This window comes from Chaetodon auriga, chromosome 20 (assembly GCF_051107435.1).
Source record: "Chaetodon auriga isolate fChaAug3 chromosome 20, fChaAug3.hap1, whole genome shotgun sequence".
In the NCBI taxonomy this organism is placed as follows: domain Eukaryota; kingdom Metazoa; phylum Chordata; class Actinopteri; order Chaetodontiformes; family Chaetodontidae; genus Chaetodon; species Chaetodon auriga.
In genome coordinates this window covers 1,708,664-1,732,774 of record NC_135093.1, presented here as the reverse complement: position 1 = coordinate 1,732,774, position 24,111 = coordinate 1,708,664, and the positions used below count along the sequence as shown (strand labels likewise).

At 48.7% G+C, this 24,111-nt stretch overlaps 2 protein-coding genes across 2 annotated transcripts; both read left to right on the top strand.

Moving 5' to 3' along the window:
- The first annotated feature begins 39 nt into the window (after positions 1 to 39).
- Positions 40 to 17,154, top strand: abca5 (ATP-binding cassette, sub-family A (ABC1), member 5). Its single transcript, XM_076759927.1, has 38 exons — positions 40 to 152; positions 1,356 to 1,525; positions 2,833 to 3,019; positions 3,112 to 3,285; positions 4,076 to 4,173; positions 4,269 to 4,495; positions 4,579 to 4,720; positions 5,116 to 5,304; positions 5,545 to 5,692; positions 5,867 to 6,044; positions 6,486 to 6,544; positions 6,756 to 7,042; positions 7,274 to 7,393; positions 7,546 to 7,684; positions 7,853 to 7,943; positions 8,105 to 8,244; positions 8,494 to 8,613; positions 8,697 to 8,898; positions 9,470 to 9,636; positions 9,746 to 9,873; positions 9,978 to 10,115; positions 10,199 to 10,312; positions 10,762 to 10,932; positions 11,022 to 11,135; positions 11,328 to 11,465; positions 11,704 to 11,772; positions 11,855 to 11,946; positions 12,082 to 12,205; positions 12,312 to 12,429; positions 12,510 to 12,601; positions 12,726 to 12,901; positions 12,982 to 13,057; positions 13,171 to 13,265; positions 13,415 to 13,534; positions 13,626 to 13,778; positions 13,951 to 14,030; positions 14,144 to 14,199; positions 14,297 to 17,154. Exons 1-38 carry the CDS (start codon positions 140 to 142, stop codon positions 14,435 to 14,437), a joined length of 5,046 nt encoding a protein of 1,681 aa, XP_076616042.1. The 5' UTR covers positions 40 to 139; the 3' UTR covers positions 14,438 to 17,154.
- Positions 17,155 to 18,299: 1,145 nt separating this feature from the next.
- chmp6b (charged multivesicular body protein 6b) lies at positions 18,300 to 21,125 on the top strand. Its single transcript, XM_076759876.1, has 8 exons — positions 18,300 to 18,515; positions 19,035 to 19,144; positions 19,337 to 19,424; positions 19,514 to 19,600; positions 19,682 to 19,747; positions 19,834 to 19,914; positions 20,022 to 20,094; positions 20,351 to 21,125. The coding sequence occupies exons 1-8, from the start codon at positions 18,453 to 18,455 to the stop codon at positions 20,398 to 20,400; spliced, it is 618 nt and encodes a 205-aa protein (XP_076615991.1). The 5' UTR covers positions 18,300 to 18,452; the 3' UTR covers positions 20,401 to 21,125.
- Positions 21,126 to 24,111: the final 2,986 nt, after the last annotated feature.

Genomic DNA, 24,111 nt, shown 5'->3' with positions numbered 1-24,111 from the left:
TGGTGGACGTCACCTTGTTGGGCTGTGACAAAGAAGTATCGACGTAAGAAACAAGGCGCTCGTTCAGGGGCTTGACTTGACATGAAACAACGTCTGATGTAAAGCAGTTGAATCACACCTCGGAGGAAGATATGTCTTAATGTATTTCATACGTGAGTATGTGCAGCGTTTGCTTTTCTCAGCGCACGTGTGTGTTTTCCAGAGGATATCTTCTGTGCTGCTGTGGCTCGCTAGCTTGTTTGCTTGTGCGCATTCACTGTTGTTGCCATACAGCGTCTTAGCTCAGAAGATGCAAACGCGTCCAGCTAACGCGAACTCCACTTTCTCTCATTTCCAGTCAGTGCGAGAACAAACCGAACAAAGGCAGTGCTTGTCGAAATCAAATAAACATTTTTCTTAGCGCACTGCAATGTCAGCTTTGCCAACAGACGTGCCACATAACGGGTTAACGTCAGCTAGCTGTTAGCAACGCTCCCCACAAACAGTGGATGGCTCCCTGATACGAAAGCAACCTAAAGATAGCCGAGGTTGTTTGAAGGCGGGTGTTTCGTCCGTTTTATGCATAAAAAATTCATTTCACACTTTGCAAAATCCACCTCATTTAAAAGGGTCTTTGTGAGGGAGTAAGCTCACTGTGCGTCAGTGAAGGAAATGTGTTGGACCTTTGTTTAATTTGGTGTGAACATTACTGAGCTCTGAGTATTTCGTCCCTCCGAGCTTCAGCCTTGACTGCATTGCTGTAGAAAAGTCCATTGAAATTATGGTGACAGTGTTTGAATTTGTGTCTTATTTCATGAGTTGTGATTGTACAGTGGCTGCAGCTTACGTTTATTTTCATCACTGATTTAGCTGACGATTATTTTCTCCGTTAATCGATTGTCAATCAAATGTGAAGAAGTTGTGAAAAATGCTTCACTGGTTCACTGTTTCAAAGCATTTAATACAGTCAGAAATGGTGACGTTTGCTGGCCAAACCCTTGATATTGTATATGTTTACAGGATGTATTGAATCTGAGACCGTGATGCAACAGTTGTTCAAGTGGTTTTGCTGCTTTCTTTGTATTATTTCGTCCAGTTAAGCATGTCTGCAGCTGTGTTTTTGCATACTGAGGCACACTGAGAAGAACATCCTGTATTCAAAACCAGTGCATCACCGCTCTGATAGAAGTTTGCTGCACGGGTGTCCGTTCAGGATGGTTTGAGTGAAGCATGGAAACATCTGCTGCAATACGTCCGCATTGACAAATGGGACAAAACCGATGGAGATTAATTATCTCTTGATCAGATAATCCACCAGTCACTTCAACTCTCCTGTTCTCTCATGTTGTTGAAGTTTGTCTTTTTTTTTCTTGCAGCTGAGGCCAGCATTAGGGAGACGACTTCTCGTCCACACGTCATCCAGATGAGGCATGCTGGAAGTATGCAGCCCATGTACAGGAGAGATGCTGGAGTCTGGCACCAAACCAGAAGTCTTCTCTACAAGAACCTGCTCATCAAATGGAGGACCAAGCAGCAGAGTCTCCAGGTGCCTAGTTTTCAGAAGACTGATGTGAATCTGTTCGAGGCGTCGGCTCGTTGCTGCTGTCTCAGGTTTCATCTAGTGCATGTTGTTCTGTGGCTGTGATTGACAGCTGCAACTAACTCAGTAATTTGTGTGAAATATGGAGCAATGGCTGCTTCAGTGCAACAAAAAACAAATGACACCCAAACCCTTGCCCTTGGTGAAATACTCAGAGTTTATACAGAATAGAAATTTAGATTTTCAAAGTAAATTAAAAAAAAGGCTTGTACCTCTTCCCTCTTTCAGTTTCTCCTTTGTTGGACCATGCATTTTTTATTTGGCTTTAAGTTGCACTGATGCATTTTTAATGTCTGTGTATCAACGTTTCAGCACGGAGGAACGTTCTGCAGCTTCTTTACCTGCAGCTGAGAAAGCGCAGGGCCTTTCTAAGCTTTGCTGTGAATTAAACAGCTTGTTTACTTCACCAGAGGTGCCAACTGTTTGTCACAGGCTGCTTAAGACCAGGATAACCATTTATGCTGAGTTACTCGAAACCAGCTTTCAGGCTGTGGGAACTGGAAAACAGAACCCAGCTCTGTTGGTTTGAAAGGAAAATCTGATATTTGGGAGGACAAACAGTTTGCCAAATGAGCTTTTGGTTGTGTTGTGGAACCAGATAATCCCAGGTGAACCAAATCTGCTGATGGAGTCTCTCTGTGGAACTGTGTCAACCACAAGCCCGAAAATATTTCTTGGTATAAAGCTGTTGTAAAGCTCTAAATCAGCTCCAGACATGCCAGTGGCTCCCAATTGTTCCAGTTCACTGTGTTGCTCAAGGTCAAGCTGTAGCACGTTTGTGGGTTGGAGGAGAGAAAAAGCGTCTCCTGTCAGTTTTGTAACAGGTCTGAACTGACATCACACGAACCTTATAACAGTAATATTAGAGTTTTGGTTCATCCAATCAGCTGCTGTGTATGGACGCAGTAACAGCAGCTGAAACCCCTGATTGCTGTGGTGCACTACGCAGGCAGGCGAGTGGTTAGCTCAGTTTCTGGACGGTTAAGCCAATAGTCCTGTTAGCAGTCGTGTCAAGAGATTTAGCTTTCTGAGTGAAAAGAGGTTTTTGAGTAAGCTGATGATGTAAAAACAAACAAAGCATTGTCTTCCCTGAACACGCTGTTGGTCTTGAGCAGGTGAAAGCATTTTTGTAACTTGATGGCTGATTAGAAAGCAGCAGCTCTTACATGTGGTGCTACAGCGCTACAGACTGTGTGCTGTGCTTACTTGGGGAAGTAGCAGAAGATGATGTCCCTCTGTGTCTGTGTTTGCAGGAACTGATCCTGCCTCTGTTACTGCTGGGTCTCCTGATACTCATCAGCACCCTGAATCCTCACGTTTATTATGGGGGCATCAGCACTATGGAGCTGGAGCGTGACAGCCACTTCTTCAAGGGCCTGGGCTACACACCAATCACTAACATCACCAACCACATCATGGAGGAGGTGGCCCAGGAGATGCGTAAGTGCTTGAGAACAGTTGCATCCTTGCAACTTGAAAACCCCTCGGACAGTGATTGGTTTACGATGGTGTCCTCCTCCTCGTGTTTTCAGACATGCAGGATCGTCTGGAGATGTTTGCCAGCGAGGAGGACCTGGAGAACGCCAGCCTGTACGAGCCATCCAGCTATATTGGTGTTGTGTTCATGGACAGCTCTGCCACGTCTTACAGACTGCGCTTCCCGTACAACCAGCTGCCCCTTCCCAGCGATTACACTGAGTCTTTTGGTAAAGTCTGAATGTCAGTTAAGTCATTTCACACAAAGAAATAGGGTTTTTGCATAAGGGGGCGTTAGTCATACTGAGGTTAGCCACAGGTAGCTGAGCCACGCTGCACCATACAGAGCAGAATATGTCTTATCTGGTTGATCAGACCTCATTTTACTGAAGAAAAGCACCGTGTCTGAGCCTTTGCCAGCACATGACACGTCTTATCATTAACCACCTTTATTGTGAAAAGGGAAAAAGTTTGGAACCATCAACCGTCTGGCTGTTGTTCGGTCATGAAACTAGAAGGGCCTGTTTTGAAACAGCAGCCACAGAGTCCTCTCAGAGGTGGATGAACCTGCCAGAAAGCAGCTATTTCTGCAGCAGTGCACCAGTCAGGCCTTTGATAAAAGGGGTGTTTGTCACACGTTACTAAAAGGTGGAAAAGCAGCTCCACAGCACACACAGCTCTCATGCTGGGTCAGATAGCAGCAGAACCAATAGAAGCACACGACCAGGACAATGCTGGACAGGCTCCAGGACAGTTCTGTGAAGGTCCTGAAGTGTCTAATCCAAAATCCAGACATAAAACTCATCGTTATTAATCTGTGGAAAATCCCGGCCGTTGCCTTTCACTTATTCTGATCCTTCCTGACAGGATGTGTCAGGATTAGTGTCCTAATCAGGAGTCGTTGAGTCGGGGGGTGGGGATAAAATGTGTGTATTGAATTATGTGCTGATGTGAGACAGGACACAACAAAGAGAGTCACACAAATGCAAACGGGATGTCGTTGTGCTTGTTCTCCTCCAGCCAACTGCTTCACCAGCTCGGTCAACTGCAGAGCGGCTAATTACTGGTACTCCGGATTCATCCGCCTCCAGTCTCTGATCGACGCAGCCATCATCCAGGTGAGACAGGCCACAGATTAGCACGTTGGTCTCCGTGTGAACCCGCTCGACTCTACCCTACTTTGATGTGCTTGCGCTTCATCTCTGGTGTGCAGATGCAGACAAAGCGTTCGGTGTGGAGCGAGATGGACCTGAAGGTGGTGATGATGGGACAGCCAGGCTCTGTGGAGGTGCAGAAGTTCCCCCACGCCCTCATCTCCATCTACCTGGTCCTGGCCTTCACGCCCTTCGTCACCTTCCTCATCGTCAACGTGGCGGCGGAGAAGGAGCATCGCCTCAAAGACACCATGACCATGATGGGGCTGTACGACACTGCTTTTTGGTGAGGGAGGACGCGACCTCAGCCGCCGTACGTTAAGTTCTGCTTGTATGAATCTGAAGTGGTGGTTTTTATGTTGCACACAGGTTGTCGTGGGGCCTCCTGTATGCTGCTCTGGTGACCACCATGTCCATTCTGATGTCCATCATCGCTACGTACACAGCCCTGTTCCCCAACAGCGACTTCTTTGTCATCTTCTTCCTCATCTTCTTCTATGGAATATCATCAGTGAGTAGAGCCTTGATAGAGGCAAAGGAAACCATACTGATGTGTGATTAGGTTTGTTTTGATTGGCCCAAGTTTTGAGATGCACATTTCTGAGATTTCTGCCTCCACCCCGGTCCGATGGAGGTCAACAGGATTTTGTTTGTGGTGCTCACAGCAGCAGAAAATGACATTTGGAAATGTCAACACAGGTCTCCTTCTGGAAACAATGCACCTGTTATTCTGGATGATCTGCAGGCCGCACTCTGACCATGAAACCTGCTGACTGTGTTTTTAAGGAAGCTTAAAATGTAGCTTGGAGACCACAGCGTGTTGCTTTGTTTCTTCAATGCCACATGATTCGTACTTTCAGGTGACGTGATTCTGATTCTGTTTCCTCCTCCTCTCTCGTCTCTCAGATCTTTTTCTCCTTCATGCTGACTCCGTTATTTAAGAAGCCCAAGTTTGCCAGCACGGTGGGCTCCATGCTGACGGTGGTGTTTGGCTGCCTGTCGCTGTTCACCGTGCTGATGAAGGACTTCCCACAGCCGCTGGTCTGGCTTCTCTGCCTGCTCTCCCCCAGCGCTTTCTCAATTGGGATTGCACAGGTAGCAAACACACACACACACACACACACACACACACACACTTACCTGCATCCCACACCATCAGCTCTCCATTGCATGCTGTTTATGTAAAAGTAAAGAATAATCCACGAGGAGCCGTGCAGTTATTGAAAAATGATGAGACTAATAACTGTGGACACGGGGAATTGATCTGTAAGAGTGTGTGTGTGTGTGTGTGTGTGTGTGTGTGTGTGTGTGTGTGTGTGTGTGTGTGTGTGTCAGGTGGTGTACTTGGAGGCTCAGGGAGATGGTGCTGTGTTTTCCTCCCTGGCCAACGGCCCCCATCCTCTCTACGTGCCCATGCTCATGCTGGTAGTGGACTGCGTCCTCTACCTTCTGTTGGCTATCTACCTGGACCAGGTACTGCCTGGTGAGTACGAACACACAGGGGGTATTTTACAGTTAATTAAATCGGCTTTGATACTGTTAGTTGTATCTGACCTGCAACAACAGCCATCAACCCGTGATCACAAGATTAAACTCAACCCACTGTTTGAGTGTTACTATCAGCTGTAATGTCAGTGGCATGTTGTCTGAAACGCAGGTGAGTTTGGAATGAGGAGGTCCTTGGTGTACTTCCTGAAGCCGTCCTATTGGTCCAAACGCAGGAAGCGCTACGTTGAAGTGAGCTCAGTGTACGACGCAGAGGTGAAGGTCACGCCTGGTGGAGACGAGTCCGTCGAACCTGTTTCACCGGAGTTCAGAGGGAAGGAGGCCATCCGGTAAAAGTCTGAACCTGCATACCAACATCAGCTGGAGACTGTGTCTGTCACTGATTGAGTGTTTACATGTTGCAATAAGTGCAGCTTGTTAGATCACTGGAGAGGTCACAGTTTGGTAACATGCTTTTCGATGTGGATGCCTCCTTAGCTCGGGGGCCATTAAAAAGAATGCACTTTTAGCAGACCATGCACAAAATATCCATTCAGAGGATGAGCTTGATACTGAAGCATGAGGAGGGAAATTGAGGCTTTAAGAGTTTCTGGTAGAAATCAGCATAGGCTCAGTTCAGAATGCAGCCTGGCTCTGTTTTTGGTTCAGAGCCAAACTGGCTGCTGCGCTGGTTCTGAGATCCTGTGGGACGAGCAGGAGCTGCCTCTGCCTCAGTGTTTACACTTCTGTTTCATTTTGTCTTCACTGGCTGTTCCTTTCTTCTCTGGCAGCATCAATAACATCCACAAAGTGTACAGAGAGAAGGACAATGTGGTGGAGGCTTTGAGAGGTAAGTCCTTATTGGTTCTGTGCTGTGATCAAACTGTAGTTTTGAACGTCTTTGCACGTTTTCATTGTTAATTAAACTGGAAAGCGTCCCCTGGTGAACCCAGTTTGTCTCATTATGATCCGTTCTGTTGCACATGCCGACGTCGCTGAAACAATAAACTGTGTCTGTCCTCATGTTAATGTCTTTTCACGTCTTCTCGTCCCCTCTCCAGGTTTAACCTTTGACATCTACGAGGGCCAGATCACGGCCCTGCTGGGACACAGCGGGGCTGGAAAGTCCACTCTGATGAACATCCTCTGCGGCATCTGCCCGCCCACCAACGGCTCGGCGGCCATCTACGGCTCCCCTGTGGCAGAGATTGCCGATAGGTTAGAAATGAAGCAGCTGGTGGGAATCTGCCCCCAGTTCAACATCATCTTTGATGTGCTGACTGTGGAAGAGCACCTGAGGATATTTGCAGCCATCAAAGGGATCCCACCGGCAGACATCGATGCTGAGGTGATGTCATGATCTAAATACTGGTTTACGAAAGATTAAACAGGTAGAAGTTCAACGCGGAACACGTTCTGACACAGCATTAGATGTGTTTTTGGGAAATGATCAAACATGACATTGTTTTTCTGACTTAGTCTTTTGTTTCGAAGCCTGTTATGAGCATAAGACCTCTTGAATGATCAGTGAGACCTTTTGCCACAAAAAGTCAGGTGTGATCCTGCTTCTCTTTGACAGGTTACCAAAGTGCTGAAGGATCTGGACTTGGAGAAGATCATGACGGCTCAGGCCAAGAATCTAAGTGGAGGCCAAAAGAGAAAACTCTCCGTGGGCATTGCTATTCTTGGCGATCCGAAGGTACCTGGAGCTTGTTTTTACATGTATGCAGGTCTCAGACTGCAAAGTCTTTGAAATGCATGAGGTTATCAATAACTCCATTACCAGTCCAGGCTGGATGCCATCAGCTTGGGCCCATTCTGAGCTGTTTGCACCGTGTCTGTTCCCGTCAGATCCTGCTCCTGGACGAGCCCACGGCGGGCATGGACCCCTGCTCCAGACACCAGGTGTGGTCGCTGCTGAAGAGCCGCAGAGCCGGCAGGGTCATTGTCCTCAGCACGCACTACATGGACGAGGCTGACATTCTCGCTGGTATGAGCTCTGTCACCCACAGGCACCATTAAACAGGTGTCATCCCGGCTCGGTCAGATTTAGTCTTTTTATCCAGTTTAAAAGTAAAAATTAGGTCGATTTCAACAGAAGGTTTGTGCATTTGTGTTTGATGTGTCGTCACTGTTAAACACTGATTCTTCTCTCCAGATCGCAAAGCTGTGATCTCTCAAGGACAGCTGAAATGTGTCGGCTCTTCTCTGTACCTCAAGGTCAAGTGTGGCGTTGGATATCATCTCAGGCAAGTCGATTTTGCTTCATGTGTAGCTTATTGTTTTATAGATGTGTTTGTGTTTCGCTCTGATGTATTTCAGGTTGTAATGCCTCCATCCAGACGAGCTGTCTCAACCACATGCAGGTCTGTGTTTAACCAGCTCTGCGTGTGTTTTTCCTCCCCTGCAGGATGTCTATCAGTGAGGGCTGTGAGGCTGAAAGGGTCGCGTCATTGGTCAAGCAGCACGTTCCCAAGGCTAAGCTGTCCCGACAGCACGAGGTGGAGCTGACGTTCACCCTGCCGTTCGAGAGCATGGACACGTTCCCAGGTCAGGTCACATGACCAAGGTGAAGAACATGAGTGGTCTCTCATTGACGTGCAGAGGAACCTGATCTGGGTCCACGCTGGTGCTAATTTACAGCCAGTTTAGAAGTTTGCAAGCGTTCACGGTTTCCTCTGACTATGAACCCCACCCAGACAAACACAAAAACTAAATAAATACTGCTCTTTTGTGGCTCAGCTTTCACTGGAACAGCAGTTTGCCAGCAGCAAGTACTCATTAATTTGTCTTTGGTAGGTTTGTTCTCTGAGCTCGACTGTCAGCCCAATCTGGGAATTATCAACTACGGGGTTTCAATGACAACGCTGGAAGATGTTTTTCTTCGCCTGGAGGCAGAGGCTGAGGTGGACCAGGCTGGTGAGTGTACTGTTACATTAAAAAATACTCCCTGATTCAATACAATGACTGTATTTGTACACATGAGTATTTCACGTCTTCAGACTACAGCGTGTTCAACCGCGAGCCGGCGGAGGACGAGTGCGACAGCGCCTCTGTGGACGATACAGACCAGCGGCTGCTCACGTTCTCGGACAGCAAGTCAGACGTGGTGTCGGGTCACGCTCTGTGGCGGCAGCAGTTCAGCACCGTCGCCTGGCTGCACATGCTCAACATGCGGCGGGAGAGGAAGGCCTTCGTGTACACGTGAGTGCTCGGAGACAAAAACGACTTGAAAACCAACATTTTTTTTTCTACTTTGTTTATATAGTCGTCTACTTTAGGCACAGCTCACCCAGGAAGCACAGGGACGCACCCACCCACCCACCCACCCGCCCGCCCGCTCAGTCTGTCTAGTTATTTGCACCGAAGCGGCTCCGACCAGGACTCTGATCTGGATCATGTTTTATGGAGAAAATATTCCCTCTGATGTCCTCTGGCTGCTCTGCCTCTGCTCTCTGTAATTTACAGTTTCCTGATGGACTGATGCCTTCACTTCTTGCTAAAGTAACCGCTAATTGCCGCTAACTATAGCTGCTGTTAGCTAGTAGGCTCAGTTAGCCATGCAGCTAGCGGTCCTATTAGCTTATGGACTTTTATGGAGTTACAGCCTCCATAAGATATGATATGAGCTGGAAATGAGCCCAACATTAACACATAGTTAATAGAGGATCAACTTAACTGATCAATCATCTGGATGGTAGCAGGTCTGTATTCTGCTGAAGGATATCTGGACTTGTCTCTGAGACTTTGTCCCTGTCTTTCCTCTCTCTTGCAGTCTGGCCTTGTTCCTGGTGTTCGTTGCTGCGGTGCTCGTCCTGTCTCTGGCTACAGGAAACATTCAGATTCACTCCCCAGACCGTCAGTTTCTGCCCATTTACCTCCTCAAAAGGAACCAGGCCCCCCGGAGATACGCCACCAGCCTCCTGGTTCAGAACTCCTCAGGTGGGTCCGCTGGAGGTGATGGCTGATGTTTAGCGTCAGGATGTTAGCTGAGCACGCGTGCAGTCTGTCCTCTCATTGAGTCTTCAGATCTCCTGTCTTGTGCCAACAGGCTCTGATATTTCTGACTTCATCCACAACCTGGAGTCTCAGGACATCAAAGTGGAGATGATGAAACACAGCGACTACATGGCGGCGGCTCCTCACAGCGCTGCCATCAACGTAACGGGATCCAGCAAGGTCGGACGGATGGGATCTGTGATTTGATACCATGTGTTTGATGAAACTGCATCGGATGGTCTTCTGCAGCTCTTCGTTGTTGACACTTTCTTTTCTGCTAACAGGGTTTCAGGTACAGTGTTGCGTTCAACAGCACCACAGTTCACTCCCTGCCCATGGCTGTCAACATCCTCAGCAACGCACTCCTCAGAGGTCTGAACGGCACCGGGCAGATCCGAACCTGGACCAAACCGTTCGACTATGTGAGTTACGAGTCAGGTGACGCAGATCTTATCGTCCTGCTCCTTTCAAAGATATTAACAGTTTCGATGGTGACATCCCTCAGCAAATCCCAGATGCTACTTCCTACACTCTGGTGTACATAGAGGCCATCATCCTGGGCATGCTGGCAGCTGGAATGCCTGCGTATTTTGCGATGGACCACACTCGAGACCGAGAGGTAATCCTTTACTCCCAGTGCTCATCAGCGTGACCATCACTGGAGTCTTTGTGTGGAAGAGAGAGACGGGAGTGATGTTCCGACATAAACCACTGACATCCACGTTTTATTGAGTGATTCTGAACTCACTTTCAGAGATTGTTTTTGTGGCACTTCGCCTTTGTTGGACAGTTTGAGCAGCAGCAGGAAACATGAAAGAGGGGGCACCTCATGGGTACGTCGTGGTTATGTGGTTCATTATGTGATGTGTTAGACACAGCTGGCCCATCAGGTTACCCAGACCACCCAAGACTCTGTCGCTCCAGTCGTGCCCCACCCCCTCCTCTAGAGCACATTAGATTGTACTTTGACTCCAGATTCACTGTCCTGATTAGAGATCGGTGTAATACTAAAGCACATTTCAGGTATGTTAACGTCCGTGTTGACTTGCCTGTTTTCTGCTCCTTCAGATCAAGTGTCGCTCCACTCTGCGTATCTCTGGTCTGGTACCATCAGCCTACTGGTGTGGCCAAGCGGCCGTGGACATCCCCTTCTACTACCTCATCCTCTCCTGCATGACCATCATCCTCTTCTCCTTCCACACTGGAAACCTGCTCAGCTCCAGTAACCTCACCGCTGTGGTCCGTACTCACGCACACATTAACCCAGATTATTTTATGTTCCTCGTCCAGACCTGGCTCTGTAAGTCGTCCCCTGTCCCCTCTCTTAGGTCCTCTGTACTGTTGGCTTCGGTCCAGCCATGATTCTCTTCACTTACGTCTTTTCTTTTGGCTTCACCCGAGTCCAGAGCAACAGGGATTTCTTCTCCGTCATCTCCATGATGGTGAGGCAGGACGTGTGAACACACCACGGAGAGCGTAATCCAGAATGAACAACTGAATGATCACTGAGACAAATAACTGATCACAGTAGCTTCAGGGTTCATTGTTTCAGCTCTGACGTCACACTGCAGGTTGATTATGGAATTTGGTCACTGTTAGTCACCTGGTGTTTGACTTGTGACGCTCTGCCTCAGGTGTGCGTGGTGTCGGCCTCGCTGGTTCAGTTGTCGTTCGTGAACGACAGCCCTGGACTGACCAGGAACCTGCACAACGCCTTGTGTTTCTTCAACCCTCTGTACCCTCTCATGGGCTGCCTCAACTGCATCACCAAGGTGGGCTTCAGTCAGTCTGGTATGAAGGTGTGTTTCAGACAGTGTGTGTGTGTGTGTGTGTGTGTGTGTGTGTGTGTGTGTGTGTGTGTGTGTGTGTGTGTGTGTGTGTGGGCTGCTCGAACCCACTGAGAATCAACACCGATGACTCTGCGTGGCTTTCCCTCTCTTTAGCCTCTTTTAGCTCACTGCTAACAGTTAGCTTCTCTGTATTGAATAATGTTTTGTGTGTGTTTTCCAGGCGACCTTCCTCCCCTCTCTGTACGAGGAGAACTTCTTGTGGAAGAACCTGCTCATTGCCGTTGTGGCTGTGCGTATCTCATTTTTAAAGATTGAGCCGAACGTTGCTGCGTTCAGGGAACAGAGAGTAATCAGTCTCTTCCTGTGCTCAGCCCTATCTCCAGTGCATCCTGCTGCTTTTCCTGCTTCGTTGGCTGGAGATCCATTACGGAGGGAGGACGATGAAAAACGATGAGTTCTGCAGGTGATGATCAGATTTCAGGTCATGACTCAGATTACATGCAGCCTCTGTACGTCCTTTTTTTAACAGAGATGTTTATTACTTGAACTCACGTGACATCAGTTCGGACTAAGAAGCTCGGCTTTCAAACCTTCGCAGGATCTCGTCCAAGGCGAAGCCCAAAGTGGAGAGGAACCCAGAGGAGGGGCTGAACGAGGACGAGGACGTTCAGATGGAGAAGGCCAGAGTGAAGGAGGCCCTCACCTGCCAGTCCTGTGAAGAAGTGAGGGAATGTCTGATCTTCAGCTCCAGGTTTTCGTCCAGCAGCCGTCATAAGGTGCTGAACGCAGGTTAATCTAGTCTGTCTTCACTGTGTCTCGTCCCTGTAGAAACCGGTGGTGGTTGTGAGTAACCTGAGGAAGCAGTACAAAGGCAGACGAGAAGGTTTTTCTCTCAACAAAATGAGGAAAGTGGCCACAAAGAACATCTCTTTCTGCGTTCGCAAAGGTATGTCGTGTGTCTGCGTCAAAACGTTGAGGAAACAGGAGTTCGGTCGTTTCAGGAAAACCTGAATGCTCTTTCTTCAGGTGAAGTTCTTGGACTGTTGGGCCCCAACGGATCAGGAAAGAGCACCATCATGCACATGTTGTCAGGTGACACTGACCCCACTGCAGGCCAGGTACAGTACAGAGGAGACTGATGTCCTTCCTGTTCCCAGCCCTCATGTGACCTGACAGTGTCCTCGAACTGAATGACATCTGAAAAACAAACGCGTCACTGACCGTCTGTCTTCCTCCGTCCAGGTGCTGATGGGGGACTACAGCACAGAGTTCCGTGAGGTGGACAATCCTCTGGAGCACGTGGGCTACTGTCCACAGGTGAACCCTCTGTGGCCCAGGATCACTCTGCAGGAGCACCTGGAGATCTACGCCGCCATCAAGGGCCTGCAAGGACAGGACGTACCAGGAATCATCAAACGGTGAGTCTCACTTCACTCTCTGGGACGTCAGGACAGATTTTTACCATCAGAGATGTTGCTGACAGCTGTTCTCTTGTCAGCGTGGTGAACGCTCTGGAGCTGAAGGACCATCTGAACAAACAAGCCAAGACCCTGTCAGCAGGACTCAAGAGGAAGGTGAGGACACGGGCCTGAACCCACATCCATCCGGGTTGAAATCCAGTTGATTCTGTTGTTGTTCTGTATTTATTCTGTCTGTTTGACCACGTGGCTGCTTTGCCTGTTCACAGTTGTGCTTTGCCTTGAGTATGATTGGAAACCCTCAGATCGTTTTACTGGACGAGCCGTCGTCAGGGATGGACCCCAAGTCCAAACAGCGCATGTGGTGAGACTGTATTCACGACCACTTCTATAGATACCGTTTTTAAACTGTTAGATTTATTTAGATTTAAACAGCTCAGTCGGTCTCCATCTCACTTCGTCTTCCTGTTGGTATTTCAAACGGTCTCTGACCTCGGCGTCTGCTTTGTACAGGAGGGCCATACGTGCTGCGTTCAAGAACCGTCAGCGAGGTGCCATCCTCACCACACACTACATGGAGGAGGCGGAGGCCGTGTGTGACCGCGTGGCCATCATGGTGTCCGGCCAGCTCAGGTTAGCGCTCGCGGCAGCGTCAAGCATGCGTCCGCATCGTTTAATCATTTCAATCAATCGTCTGGATCGTTTCTCTGCTCTTCTCCGTCAGATGTATCGGCTCCATCCAGCATTTGAAAGGGAAGTACGGTCGAGGCTACAGCTTGGAGGTGAAGCTCAGAGAGGAGCTGACGGGGCTCCAGCAGGTGGCGCTGTTACACAAAGAGATCCTCCGAATCTTCCCTCACGCTGCCCGACAGGAGAGGTGAGACCCTGCTCTGTGGCGGACAAGGACACGTCGTCCAGGACAGTGAGACAGAGAGCCTGTTAATCACAGTGTCGTTACAGGAGGGTCAATAAAGTTTGACACGTGTGTTTGTGTTGAAGTGGATCAGCTGACGCTCTGCAGCACGCTCATGACGCTGCTCTCTTTGCAGCTTCGCCACTCTGATGGTTTACAAGATCCCCATGGAGGACGTCAAATCACTGGCCAAGTCTTTCTCTCAGTTAGAGAGCGGTGAGACACACACACACACACACACACACACACACACACACACACACACACTCAGCAGCAGTCTGCTGACTCGTTCACTGCTGTTTATCTGCTTCATCTCTGTTTGTCTTCAGCAAAGCAAACCTTCAACTTTGAAGAGTACAACTTCTCCCAGTCGACCTTAGAGCAGGTACGATGTCAAAAAACACGCCGCAGTTCAGGTTGGAGCCGAACCAATCAGCTGTGTGTGTCCACGTCCTAACGTCTCCCCGTCCTCCTCTCCGCAGGTGTTTATGGAGTTTGCCAAGGAGCAGGAGAACGAGGAGGACGAGGTCGGCTCCCTCAGCACAACTTTCCAGTGGCAGCGTCTTCGCCAGGACGGCCCGGTGTCGGTCAACCACACGGACAGCATCGTGCACCAGCTTTGAGCTCCAGCTGAGGGGGAGCGGGCGGCGGCCGACCAGGACTGACCAATCCCGACCTGCCAGGCTTCAGCACCTGAGGGTTCACACCAGCACTCGCCCGCTTCGCGCAAACCGACGCTCGCCGCCCGTAACCGAGCGGGCCCGTCCTGGCTGGGGGCTCATGCGCGCCGGGACTGTCCGTGTGCGTGCTGGGGCTCGGGGCCGCCATGGCCTCCTTTCTCTGGGTCTGAGGCGTGCATGTGTGTAACCCTCGTCCACTGGTGCTCCGTGTTTTCTGAATCGCACTGACCGAACGGCCTGCAGGGTCTCGACACGCTGATGCGACACCCACTCCTCTTTCTAACGGTGTTTTTTACCTTCACAGGGAGTCAGTAAAAGGAAAAATATATATATATATATAATATATAATATTTATGCTTTGTAATCCTCTCCGTCCGCCCTCCTTCGAGGGAGGCGTTACAGTGAGTGTGTTTGCTCGTCTCTCCAGATGTTTTTGTCTGTCGTGTTTGTGAAACAGTTTTTTAAGCACTACCAGAACTGGGATCCATCCACGATCGAACCAAAGCACATCTCTGAACCACACACCGCCACACCTCCTCGCACATCCGCCCTGACCAGTACTCTCTGTCTGTTAGTGTCAGTAGCATGAGGACAAGTAGTTTGTGTAGTCGTTGTAGAGTTGATGTGGGGCAGTGGGGTGAGGGCGAGTCTTTAGACCTTCACGGAGCCCCAGACTTTACCAACAGGAAGTGTTTTTATCTCTGCAGAGGGTGAAGTCCAGGCTCTCCTCATTTCACACCAGCATGCACGTCTTAACGTTTAAAACTACATTCTCCACGAGTGTTCCAGCATGCACGCTCACGAGGAGGTCGACCGTTTTGACATGTGGCAGACGGGTGATGGAAGCGGGCTTTTTGGACGGACGACCGTCGTCCCGTGACCTTCCTGTCTGCAGGTTTAACTTTGAACTAGAGCCCATAGTTTGGGAATGTAGTGTAGAATATGCACACCAGTACATGTAGCACACTGCCCTCGTCAGGCGTTAGCCAGAGCCGATGACCTCAGAGGGGCGTGGAGCTCGAGGTCGTGCTCGGGTCCAGATGGGGCTCGTTTGAAGCGTCCTGTCCGTCTCGTCTCGGCCGGGTGTTGGGGGGGGGGGTTTGCTAACAGATTTTGAATGTAGGTTTGGCCTCCGCTGAGAGGAGGGGTCGTCACTCAGCGGTGACGGCCGTCCTGTCGTCACGCTGTTTCACTTTGGTGCCACTTTGAGTCACACGGCTGTGTTTCGTTAGCTCTATCTAGCCTGTTTGGTGTGTGTGTGTGTGTGTGTGTGAGTGTTTGTTGTGTTGTGTATACTGTGTGTAGCTGCGGCTTCGTCTGCATTATCTAACATTTGTGCAAGCGGGTGCGTTGTTGGTGCGACACCGATCAGCAAACCGATTAATGGTAATTTTTTCTTGTTCTTCAGGTGAGAGAATCAGAGGTTAAAGGGAATTTAGAGGGACGCTTTGAACAGACTTGATGTTGAGTTTTATGTTAATGTTATGTTGAGTTTTAACTGATGGGGGGGGGTCTGATGCTTTTGGCTGCTGCCTTGTTTAAGTGCAGGGGGGTGGACTAAATAACGGGAACAGTGGACAGTCACACACTCTGGCCTCACAGAGGAAGTGTGTGTCGCAGGTGACTGCGCTGCATCCGTCAGGTGTGTTTGTTTTGTCCACCTCTGGCAGACCGGCGTCATCTTGTGAGTTTGGAGCAGGAGATGAGCTTTTATTTTAAATCAAGTTGACGTTTCGGGGACATGTTTAAGCAGTAGCTTCCAGGTATGATTTGCTGTTTTTATCGTCATTAAATGAAGCTGCGGAACAGCTGATTTACCCAGTGTTCATTATTTTTAAAGATTTGTGCGGCGGATGGATAAATGACGTGAAGCTGATTGATTTTCCAGACGTTCACTGCAGACACGAGACCACATCTAACACTAAAGACCCAGACTCACTGACAGAGTGAGTGGGAGTAATGCCTTAGGTTTTGTCAATGCACAGTCCTTTTCAATGTGAAGCTTTATTTAAACCCTGTCATTGTTTTTTGTTTTTTTTTTGCACACATGTAGCCTTGTTCCCTCAGTGGGGACAGAAAACACTGGCTCTGCGTTCAGTTTTCCGTGCGTGGCGGGGATCGGAGGGTTTTGGGGATGTCAGATGTACGTTTTAGATTTGTGCAGTGCAGGATATTTGTCCCCTAAAGCAAACTTTCTTTGGACTTTGTCGTGCTCACACGTCCATCCGTCTTCTGTGGGTTCAGCCGTCAGTTTCAGAAACATGTAGCCGCCCAAATAACATCGTCTTTTTTGCACTTCCCACCCCGACTCCCACAACACAAAGACACTAAGACACACATCCAGCCAGAAGCATTTCTCACTAAACCAATGATTCTTTGTGGAAAGTGGAGCATTTAAGCGTTTGGCATTGGAAGCGGAGCGGGTTTCATTTTATTTTCCTGGTGGTGGTAAAATTGCACTATTTCTGGGAAATTTTATAACCTTTCTTTACATTATGCAATCTTTGTAAGATTATCTGTGCACTGATTTTATTTTTTAAAGACTGGTTTAGCTGTGTGCTGTGTTTTCCTCCTGTATCGCTCGCATGTCTGGATGGACACTTGTCATTAATGGACTCTGGTCTCTACACGACCTTTTCATGAATAAATGTTAATCTGAATTATTGCTTTTGTCCTTTTTTTGATGGACAGACCAGAAAGCCAGATACTGATGTGACTATTCTGAGCGTTAAAGGTGAGTTTGCGTTGGTTAAATCTGAAGTAATCGATTGTATTGGATACTTATAGTCAAGTTATTCACTTCAAAAGTATCTATAATAATAACGTGGATGATGAGGATTCACTGGTGGTGGTGGTGCTGGAGCTTGTCAGCAAGTGCTAACAAGCCTGTCCAGGCATGGAAAGCAGATTGTCTGTGTCACGAGTGTTCACTGCCCCCCGTGGCCGCACTGTAGAACTGCAACGCAGTAAATCTGTAAAAACGGCATCAATGCAGACATGACAACAGCGTACTGAAACTAAAATACAGTGACCAGTGAACACAATTATGTTAATTGTAGGAGACTGACTCCTTTGCACGTGTGGGGAAGTAATATAGAAATATAGAAAATGATTGATGAATAAGTATTTTAATCAATAAAACGGAACAAATTGTGGTTTGCTTTAAATTACATTTTCTTTTAGCTGAAACTTTTATCCAAAATCACTTACAATAAGTACATTCACTCAAATTAATACAGGTATAAGACTTAAAAATCCTTTTCTAATTGTTTTCTTACTTTAAGATAAGAAAAACTGAGTATAAAGAACAGTAGTTTGATCTAGAATAGATTAATACAAATACAATATTTTAACTACTACCTCCAAAAATATTGATAATCAGTGCAAACATCTATGTGATTCACAATTAATGACACTCACGCCAATCAGTTCATTAAAAGTTTAATTAGTTCGTTGACGCTTTACTTTGGTCGCTGTATTTTGAAGATAATCAGCGGAAGTCCTAGTGCGGTTGTGGCTGTGTTGGCGCCAACTTAACGAATGTCATCCTGCAGTTCCCATCTTTGACCACAGGAGGGCAGTGATCAGTGGTGATTCTACATACAGTAATACTTTCTTTAACATTAACCGCATCTTTTATTTCACGCTCGACTCAAACGTAAAGAGGCCTCGTTGATAGTCGCTACGCTATTTGATGAATCTATAAATGTCCACCTGCCATATGTTCATTCTTTTACAGGAGATCTGGGCGTTTTCCATATCGCGCTCCCACAGTTTTGTCCCTGCCCAGCGACCGTCCTTCCTGGTGTGGGTGTGGACACTTGCCCAGATGACTACACAAATAATGGAGGAGAGGCGATCCTAGTCTGATTTTCACAAGTTGGAAAAATAGTTTGGAATCGGATAAGTTTCACATTTTCTTCCTGGTTGTAAAGCGTAGCTGGGATGCTGTGTCAGGATGGGAAATCTTTTTGGAAAAAAGAAACAAACCCGCGTGACAGAACAAGACAAAGCGATTTTGGTAAGAGTGGCAGCTAGCTAACATTAGCTAGCTGCCGAAACTGTTCATGTTAGCTTCGGCGCTGTACGTTCCGTCCTGTAATGAGAGCCGGTCACGCCAAACTGCTTTGAAAAATGTGGTAATTGAACAACTTTGTCTGCAATTACTGAGGAAAAACAGTTTATACAACGTTACTTCACTATTGTAGCACTGTCGACCATCGTCTTCAAATCGGCACGAACGGATCTAAAAAATACCAGATTGAAAATTTTGATTTGTTGATTAAATCTACGAATCTGCCTTCGAGCTGCGCCATAAAGACTCACAGCGAGCAGCATATGGCGTTTTTAAAAGTTGAGCTATGAACCACTTAAACCAAGCAGTAAGTCTGGCCTTGCTCTTCCAGTAAAGATTGGATTTATTTGTGGGATTTACTGTAAGACGTTACTCTGCCTGCAGAGAGCTGCGGGGTCTGAACCCAGTTCAGGTCACAGTGTGTTTGTGTGTAATCGGACTCGTGTCTCCGTTTCCTCACTGCAGCAACTGAAACAGCAAAGAGATAAACTGAGACAGTATCAGAAGAGGATCAACCTGCAGCTGGAGAAGGAGAGACTTTTAGCCAAGCAGCTGCTGAAAAATGGCAAAAAAGAGTGAGTATGAGCACGAAGGAGGACGCAGCTGTTACAGCTTCGTCAGGCCTCTCACACAGATTCGTCTTCACTGGTGTCTGATAGTTCAGCTGGAAGTCCTCATTCATATCAGAAATGTTTAAAAATGTCCATCGATCAGTCTTAGTTGTGCTTTTATTCTGAGTGAATTGTCTGTCGTTCGGGTTCGAACAGGAAAGCGCTGCTCTTACTGAAGAAGAAACGCTACCAGGATCAACTTCTGGACAAGACGGAGAACCAGATCAGCAACCTGGAGCGTCTGGTGAGTCATCGGGGGGGTTCGGCTCGGGCGGCGCGAAGCAACACTGCTGAGGTGAAACCGACCGCTTCTCTTTATTCTGCCTGTTTCAGGTTCAAGACCTGGAGTTCGCCCAGATCGAAAGGAAAGTCATCGACGGCTTGAAAGTCGGAAATGAATGTCTGAAGAAAATGCACGAGGTAGGCGACGCAGAGTCATTTCTGCCCCCCACCTGCAGCACAGGTGACTGACGAGCTCTGCTGACTGTTTTTCCCTCGTAGGTGATGTCTATTGAAGAGGTTGAGCGGATTATGGATGAAACCCAAGAAGGCATCGAGTACCAAAGGGTAAGTGTGACCGTGTGTCCGCGGCTCTTTGTTTACTCATCATCTAAAGCTGACTGTCCTTCACCGCGTCTGTTGTCTCTCCGCAGCAAATAGACGAGATGCTGGCCGGCTCTTTGTCACAAGAGGATGAAGATGCTGTTCTGGCTGAGCTGGAGGCCATAACTCAGGTCGGTCCAGTCAGTGTCACTGCGAGTGTGTTTCTGAGGTTTGGCTGTAAAATCCAGATCTCTGCTCCTCGGTCCCGTCCTGACCTTGTGTCTTCTGACTCTCTCAGGGTGACGTTGAGCTTCCTGAAGTTCCCTCAGACGAGCTGCCAGAAGTCCCAGAGGCCTCGGAGAAGAAACGGGGTTTGTTCTGCCTTTGTGCTCCGACAGTGAACGCTGTCATTCCAGTCTCATTAGGGATCATGAGAACAGGAAGTGTACATATTCCAGGCTGTTTTTTTTTAATAATCAGATTTTGGGTTTTGGCTGGTGGACGTCCTGGATGCTTCCTGCAGCTTCTCTTTTGGTTTGTGAGGGAAACTAAACGTGATTTGAGAAGCAGCTCTCGATGCCGCGCCCTGCTGCCGTTTGTAAGTCTGTGAATCTGTTGTGCTTTCAGAGAGGGATCATCCCAGAAAGAAGCCGGAGCGAGAGCTGCTCGCCGCGTAGGAACCTGACCGACCTCCCTCAGCCGAGCGGCTGGAGCTCCTCCACGACGCTCCAGAACCGCTTCAACTACAACCACACGAACATTTGCTGCAGAGCTCTCTGTGCGATATCGTGGCAGTCGCTCTCAGACGCTGGGCTTCCTCCACATCACCCGGCCGCCGTCCGTCCTCGCCTGCCGCAGGCCGCCGGCTGAAGGCGGGCAGGACCGGTCCATTTGCTGGAGACATGCTGATTAGACCTGTGAGATCGCGTACCTGTGCCTGACCTTTGCTTGTCCTTCACACGCTGACTTAAAGCTGCAGTGCAGAACGTCTCATTTCTCTGGATTTCAGACAGTTTTTCTGGTGATCGTGATGCGTTTTACATCAGCCGGCAGTGATTGGTTGGCCTGAGCTGGAGGAGGAGTAACCATGGCGACAGAGTAGGCTCCTGGGGGGCGGTGGAGGTGGGGGCGAGCACACCTGCACACATGTGTCATAAGCGTGTGTGTACAGTGTTTGTGTTGTTACTGTGTTTGCCAGAAGGGGGAGACAAAGGCTCTGCACTGCAGCTTGAACGTGTGTGTGTGTGTGTGTGTGTGTGTGTGTGTGTGTGTGTGTGTGTGTGTGTGAGAGGAGTGAGACTCACTGTGATTCATCCAATCATCTTCATTGATCTCTTCATAGTCACACTTTGTAATTCTGTAAAGGATGACGACACCAAACTACAGAAAGATTTTGTCCTGTGACTCTTTGATCTGGTCGTGCTTTTATTCTGTCGTCTGAGTTTTGGAGATTTGTGCCTCCAGTCGGTTCAGAGGATTCAGTTTCATTTGTGACGCTTTAAAAACTCCATTTTTAAAAAGTCAGTATCAACATCTCCCTCCAGAAAGCCTGCCCACGTTGGACCGGACGCTCCGCTGACCTGGGATCAGCTCGTGGGACTCAGCGATGAAGTCTTCTCTTGTAGTTTAGTGAACTGTCCCCGTCAGACACACCTGGTCTTCCTCGGTCTTCCTCGGTCGTCTCAGCTCCTAGAACTTTTGGAAATCACTGAAAACATTTGCGTAAGCGTCTGTTTCGCAGAATATTCCCTCAGTCTGACCCCTTTTCAAGCAGCTTAGCTAATCTAATTCTCTGCTCTCCTTGTGGATTAGTTCAGTGTCGTTGGAGAAAGGGCTAATCACATCTGTGTGGGTTTACCTGTGAGGCCCAGACAACAGCTGTTAATCTCTTCAAGGTAATAAGACCCTTCACCCACCGAGCGCCAGCGCAGGGCCTGTAATTGTTTCCCTGTGCAGCTCATGCTCGTGTTGGCTCGTGTAGATGTGCAGCACCGATGATGACCTACATTTGTGTCTTAAGCTTGTGTATCTTTGAAGGTCTGTCGAACTAATCTGTAAATCAGTTAATCTCGCAGAGAGAAAACGATGATGACGAACACCGCCGGGCCGCAGGCGTCGATTCATCGGTGCCGCTTCCAGCTGCTCGTCTTGGCATCCTGTGGAAATTGTACCTCTGTACCTTCTTTTTACAATAAAAGTGTTCTTTTTATCATCATGTTTGCTGCAGCTCGCGTTCTCCATGATTGACCACAAGGTGGCGACAAAGCTGCTCTGAAGCGTCTGCTGAGGAGAGCAGGCGGCTCTGAGGGGTTTGTGTTCGTCCCTTTCCTGTCCCCCCCCCCCCCCCCCACCCAGGCCGGACTCTATCACAGTATCTCAGTACTGGACCTCAGTGATGCTCTTGAGTGGAGCCTGAGAAAAGGTGGTTTTAAATGTTAAAAACCAGGTGTGTGTGATGAGTGTTTCCGCCTGTGAAAGGTCGGATCTACACCTGAAGATGTTTGAAGGTTAGCTCAGGTGAAGAGGCCTCATTAAAACCCTTTCAGGTGTTAATGTGTCAGATTTAAACTCGGCACGCCGTGGCCTCGTCGTTCACTGTGCTGCTCACTCAGCTGTTTCCACAGGACGAAGTCCGGCTCGACCTCTGCGGAGTCAAAAGACGTTAAATGTTCCTCTGTGTAGCCTTGAAGTGTCATCATCAAGCACAGCCGTGCGTTGGCGCTCCGTCAGTCCTCCCGCGGGCCTGAAATAGCCCGAATCGTCGTCTTTGTCCGCTGCTGAAGTGCACTTCACCGTGATGCGCTCTTTTTGAATGGACCGGCTCGCTCTGCGGCCGGCTGCGCTGCGAGCTCCTCAGAGCTGCGTGGGAGTGGGCGCCGCGCAGACGAGAGCCTGAATGTCAGAGCGCCGCGCTGATGAATCACCGGCGTGGATCTGAAGAAGAAAGGCTGCGGGGACGATGGTGAGTAGGACGGACGTGAATGGTTTCAGGTACGTGTGTGTGTGTGTGTGTCCTGCCCACCCAGATTCCTGCCTACCTGACTACACCTCCACCCTGTGCTGAGTACACACACAGGACTTGAACGCAACACTTTTAAACCTGCATTTAATAGGTTTTTTTTTAGATCACAGAGGCAGCGCAGACCATGTTACAGAGCGCAGACTGGTACCTGAGGAGGAGCCAGTTCACCTCCTAACACTGCTGAGGTGCCCTTGAGCAAGCCTCTAATGCGTCTATAGGACCTGTGTGTGTGTGTGTGTGTGATGAAAAACTACCAACAGAGTATAAAAAGTGGATTTCTGTAAGTGTGAAATGAAGAATGATCATCTTGATACATACTGTTTGTATTCTGCTCCTCGTTGTGCCTTCAAGGCCGACTCGAGTCTCACGTCTGAATATCACCTGAACTGCTTGTAGCTGTGATTAACAATCATCATCTTAATTCGTTTGTGTGTAATTATGCTTGGCGATGGATTGGCAGTCAGCAAACATAATGGAAGAGTGCGTTCGCTTATGGGGACTAATTGTGGGGCCTGAATGCTGGCAGAGCAGTAAATCAATAGGCTGCTGACGGGGAGAGTGTTGCTGTTTGCTCTGTAAAGACCAAACAGGCCTGACTGATTTTCACTGACTGTCTGCAGTTTGGGATCTGCTCCAATCAGACGTGACCCTCAAACCAAATTCTCCTTCTGGCTGCCATCAGCCCTAAAGTATCTCCTCAGTTTTATCTGCTGAAGGAGGCGTGGCTGTCCTCTGCTGGTGTCTTCTGCTTTGCCTCTTCTTCGCAGGCCTTCAGATCGTGACGCCTTAAACTGTGTGGGATTCCCCAACTCACCATCCAAGGTTTGAAATCCCTGAAAATGTGGCTCCATCCCACTCATAGCGAGCAGAGCCCACTCAGCCAAGAGGAGCGGAGCCACACATTTATAGAGCAGGGTAAACAAACGGGGCGCAGCAGGTATCTGCAGGTGTATGGGTGATGCAACCAGCGGAGCACCGTCAGCCTCAGCTTCAGCTTCCTATCAGTGGAAATAATCAATAACACCATGAAGACACTCTGTGTGAACCCCTGTGGCCCTGAACGCATCCCGGTGATGTGATGCTGACATGTGACCGCACCTGCAGACAGGTGGAGTGTGTGCACCGTGCGCGCGGCTCTGCTCCGTCAGTCCTCTGAATGGTTGTAGTGGAGGCGGCGGCGTGGGCTGCGCGTGACACAGCGGAGGAGGCGCGGCTTCTTTAAATGCTATGCTGCATTCACGGACCCAACGCAAAGCGCCGGTATGCAAGTGTCATAATAATAACGGTGTGATGATGGTGTCAGACGGGAACGCATTCATGTTTGAGTGAAACGATTAAAAGTAAAGATTAGAGATAAACAGGCTAA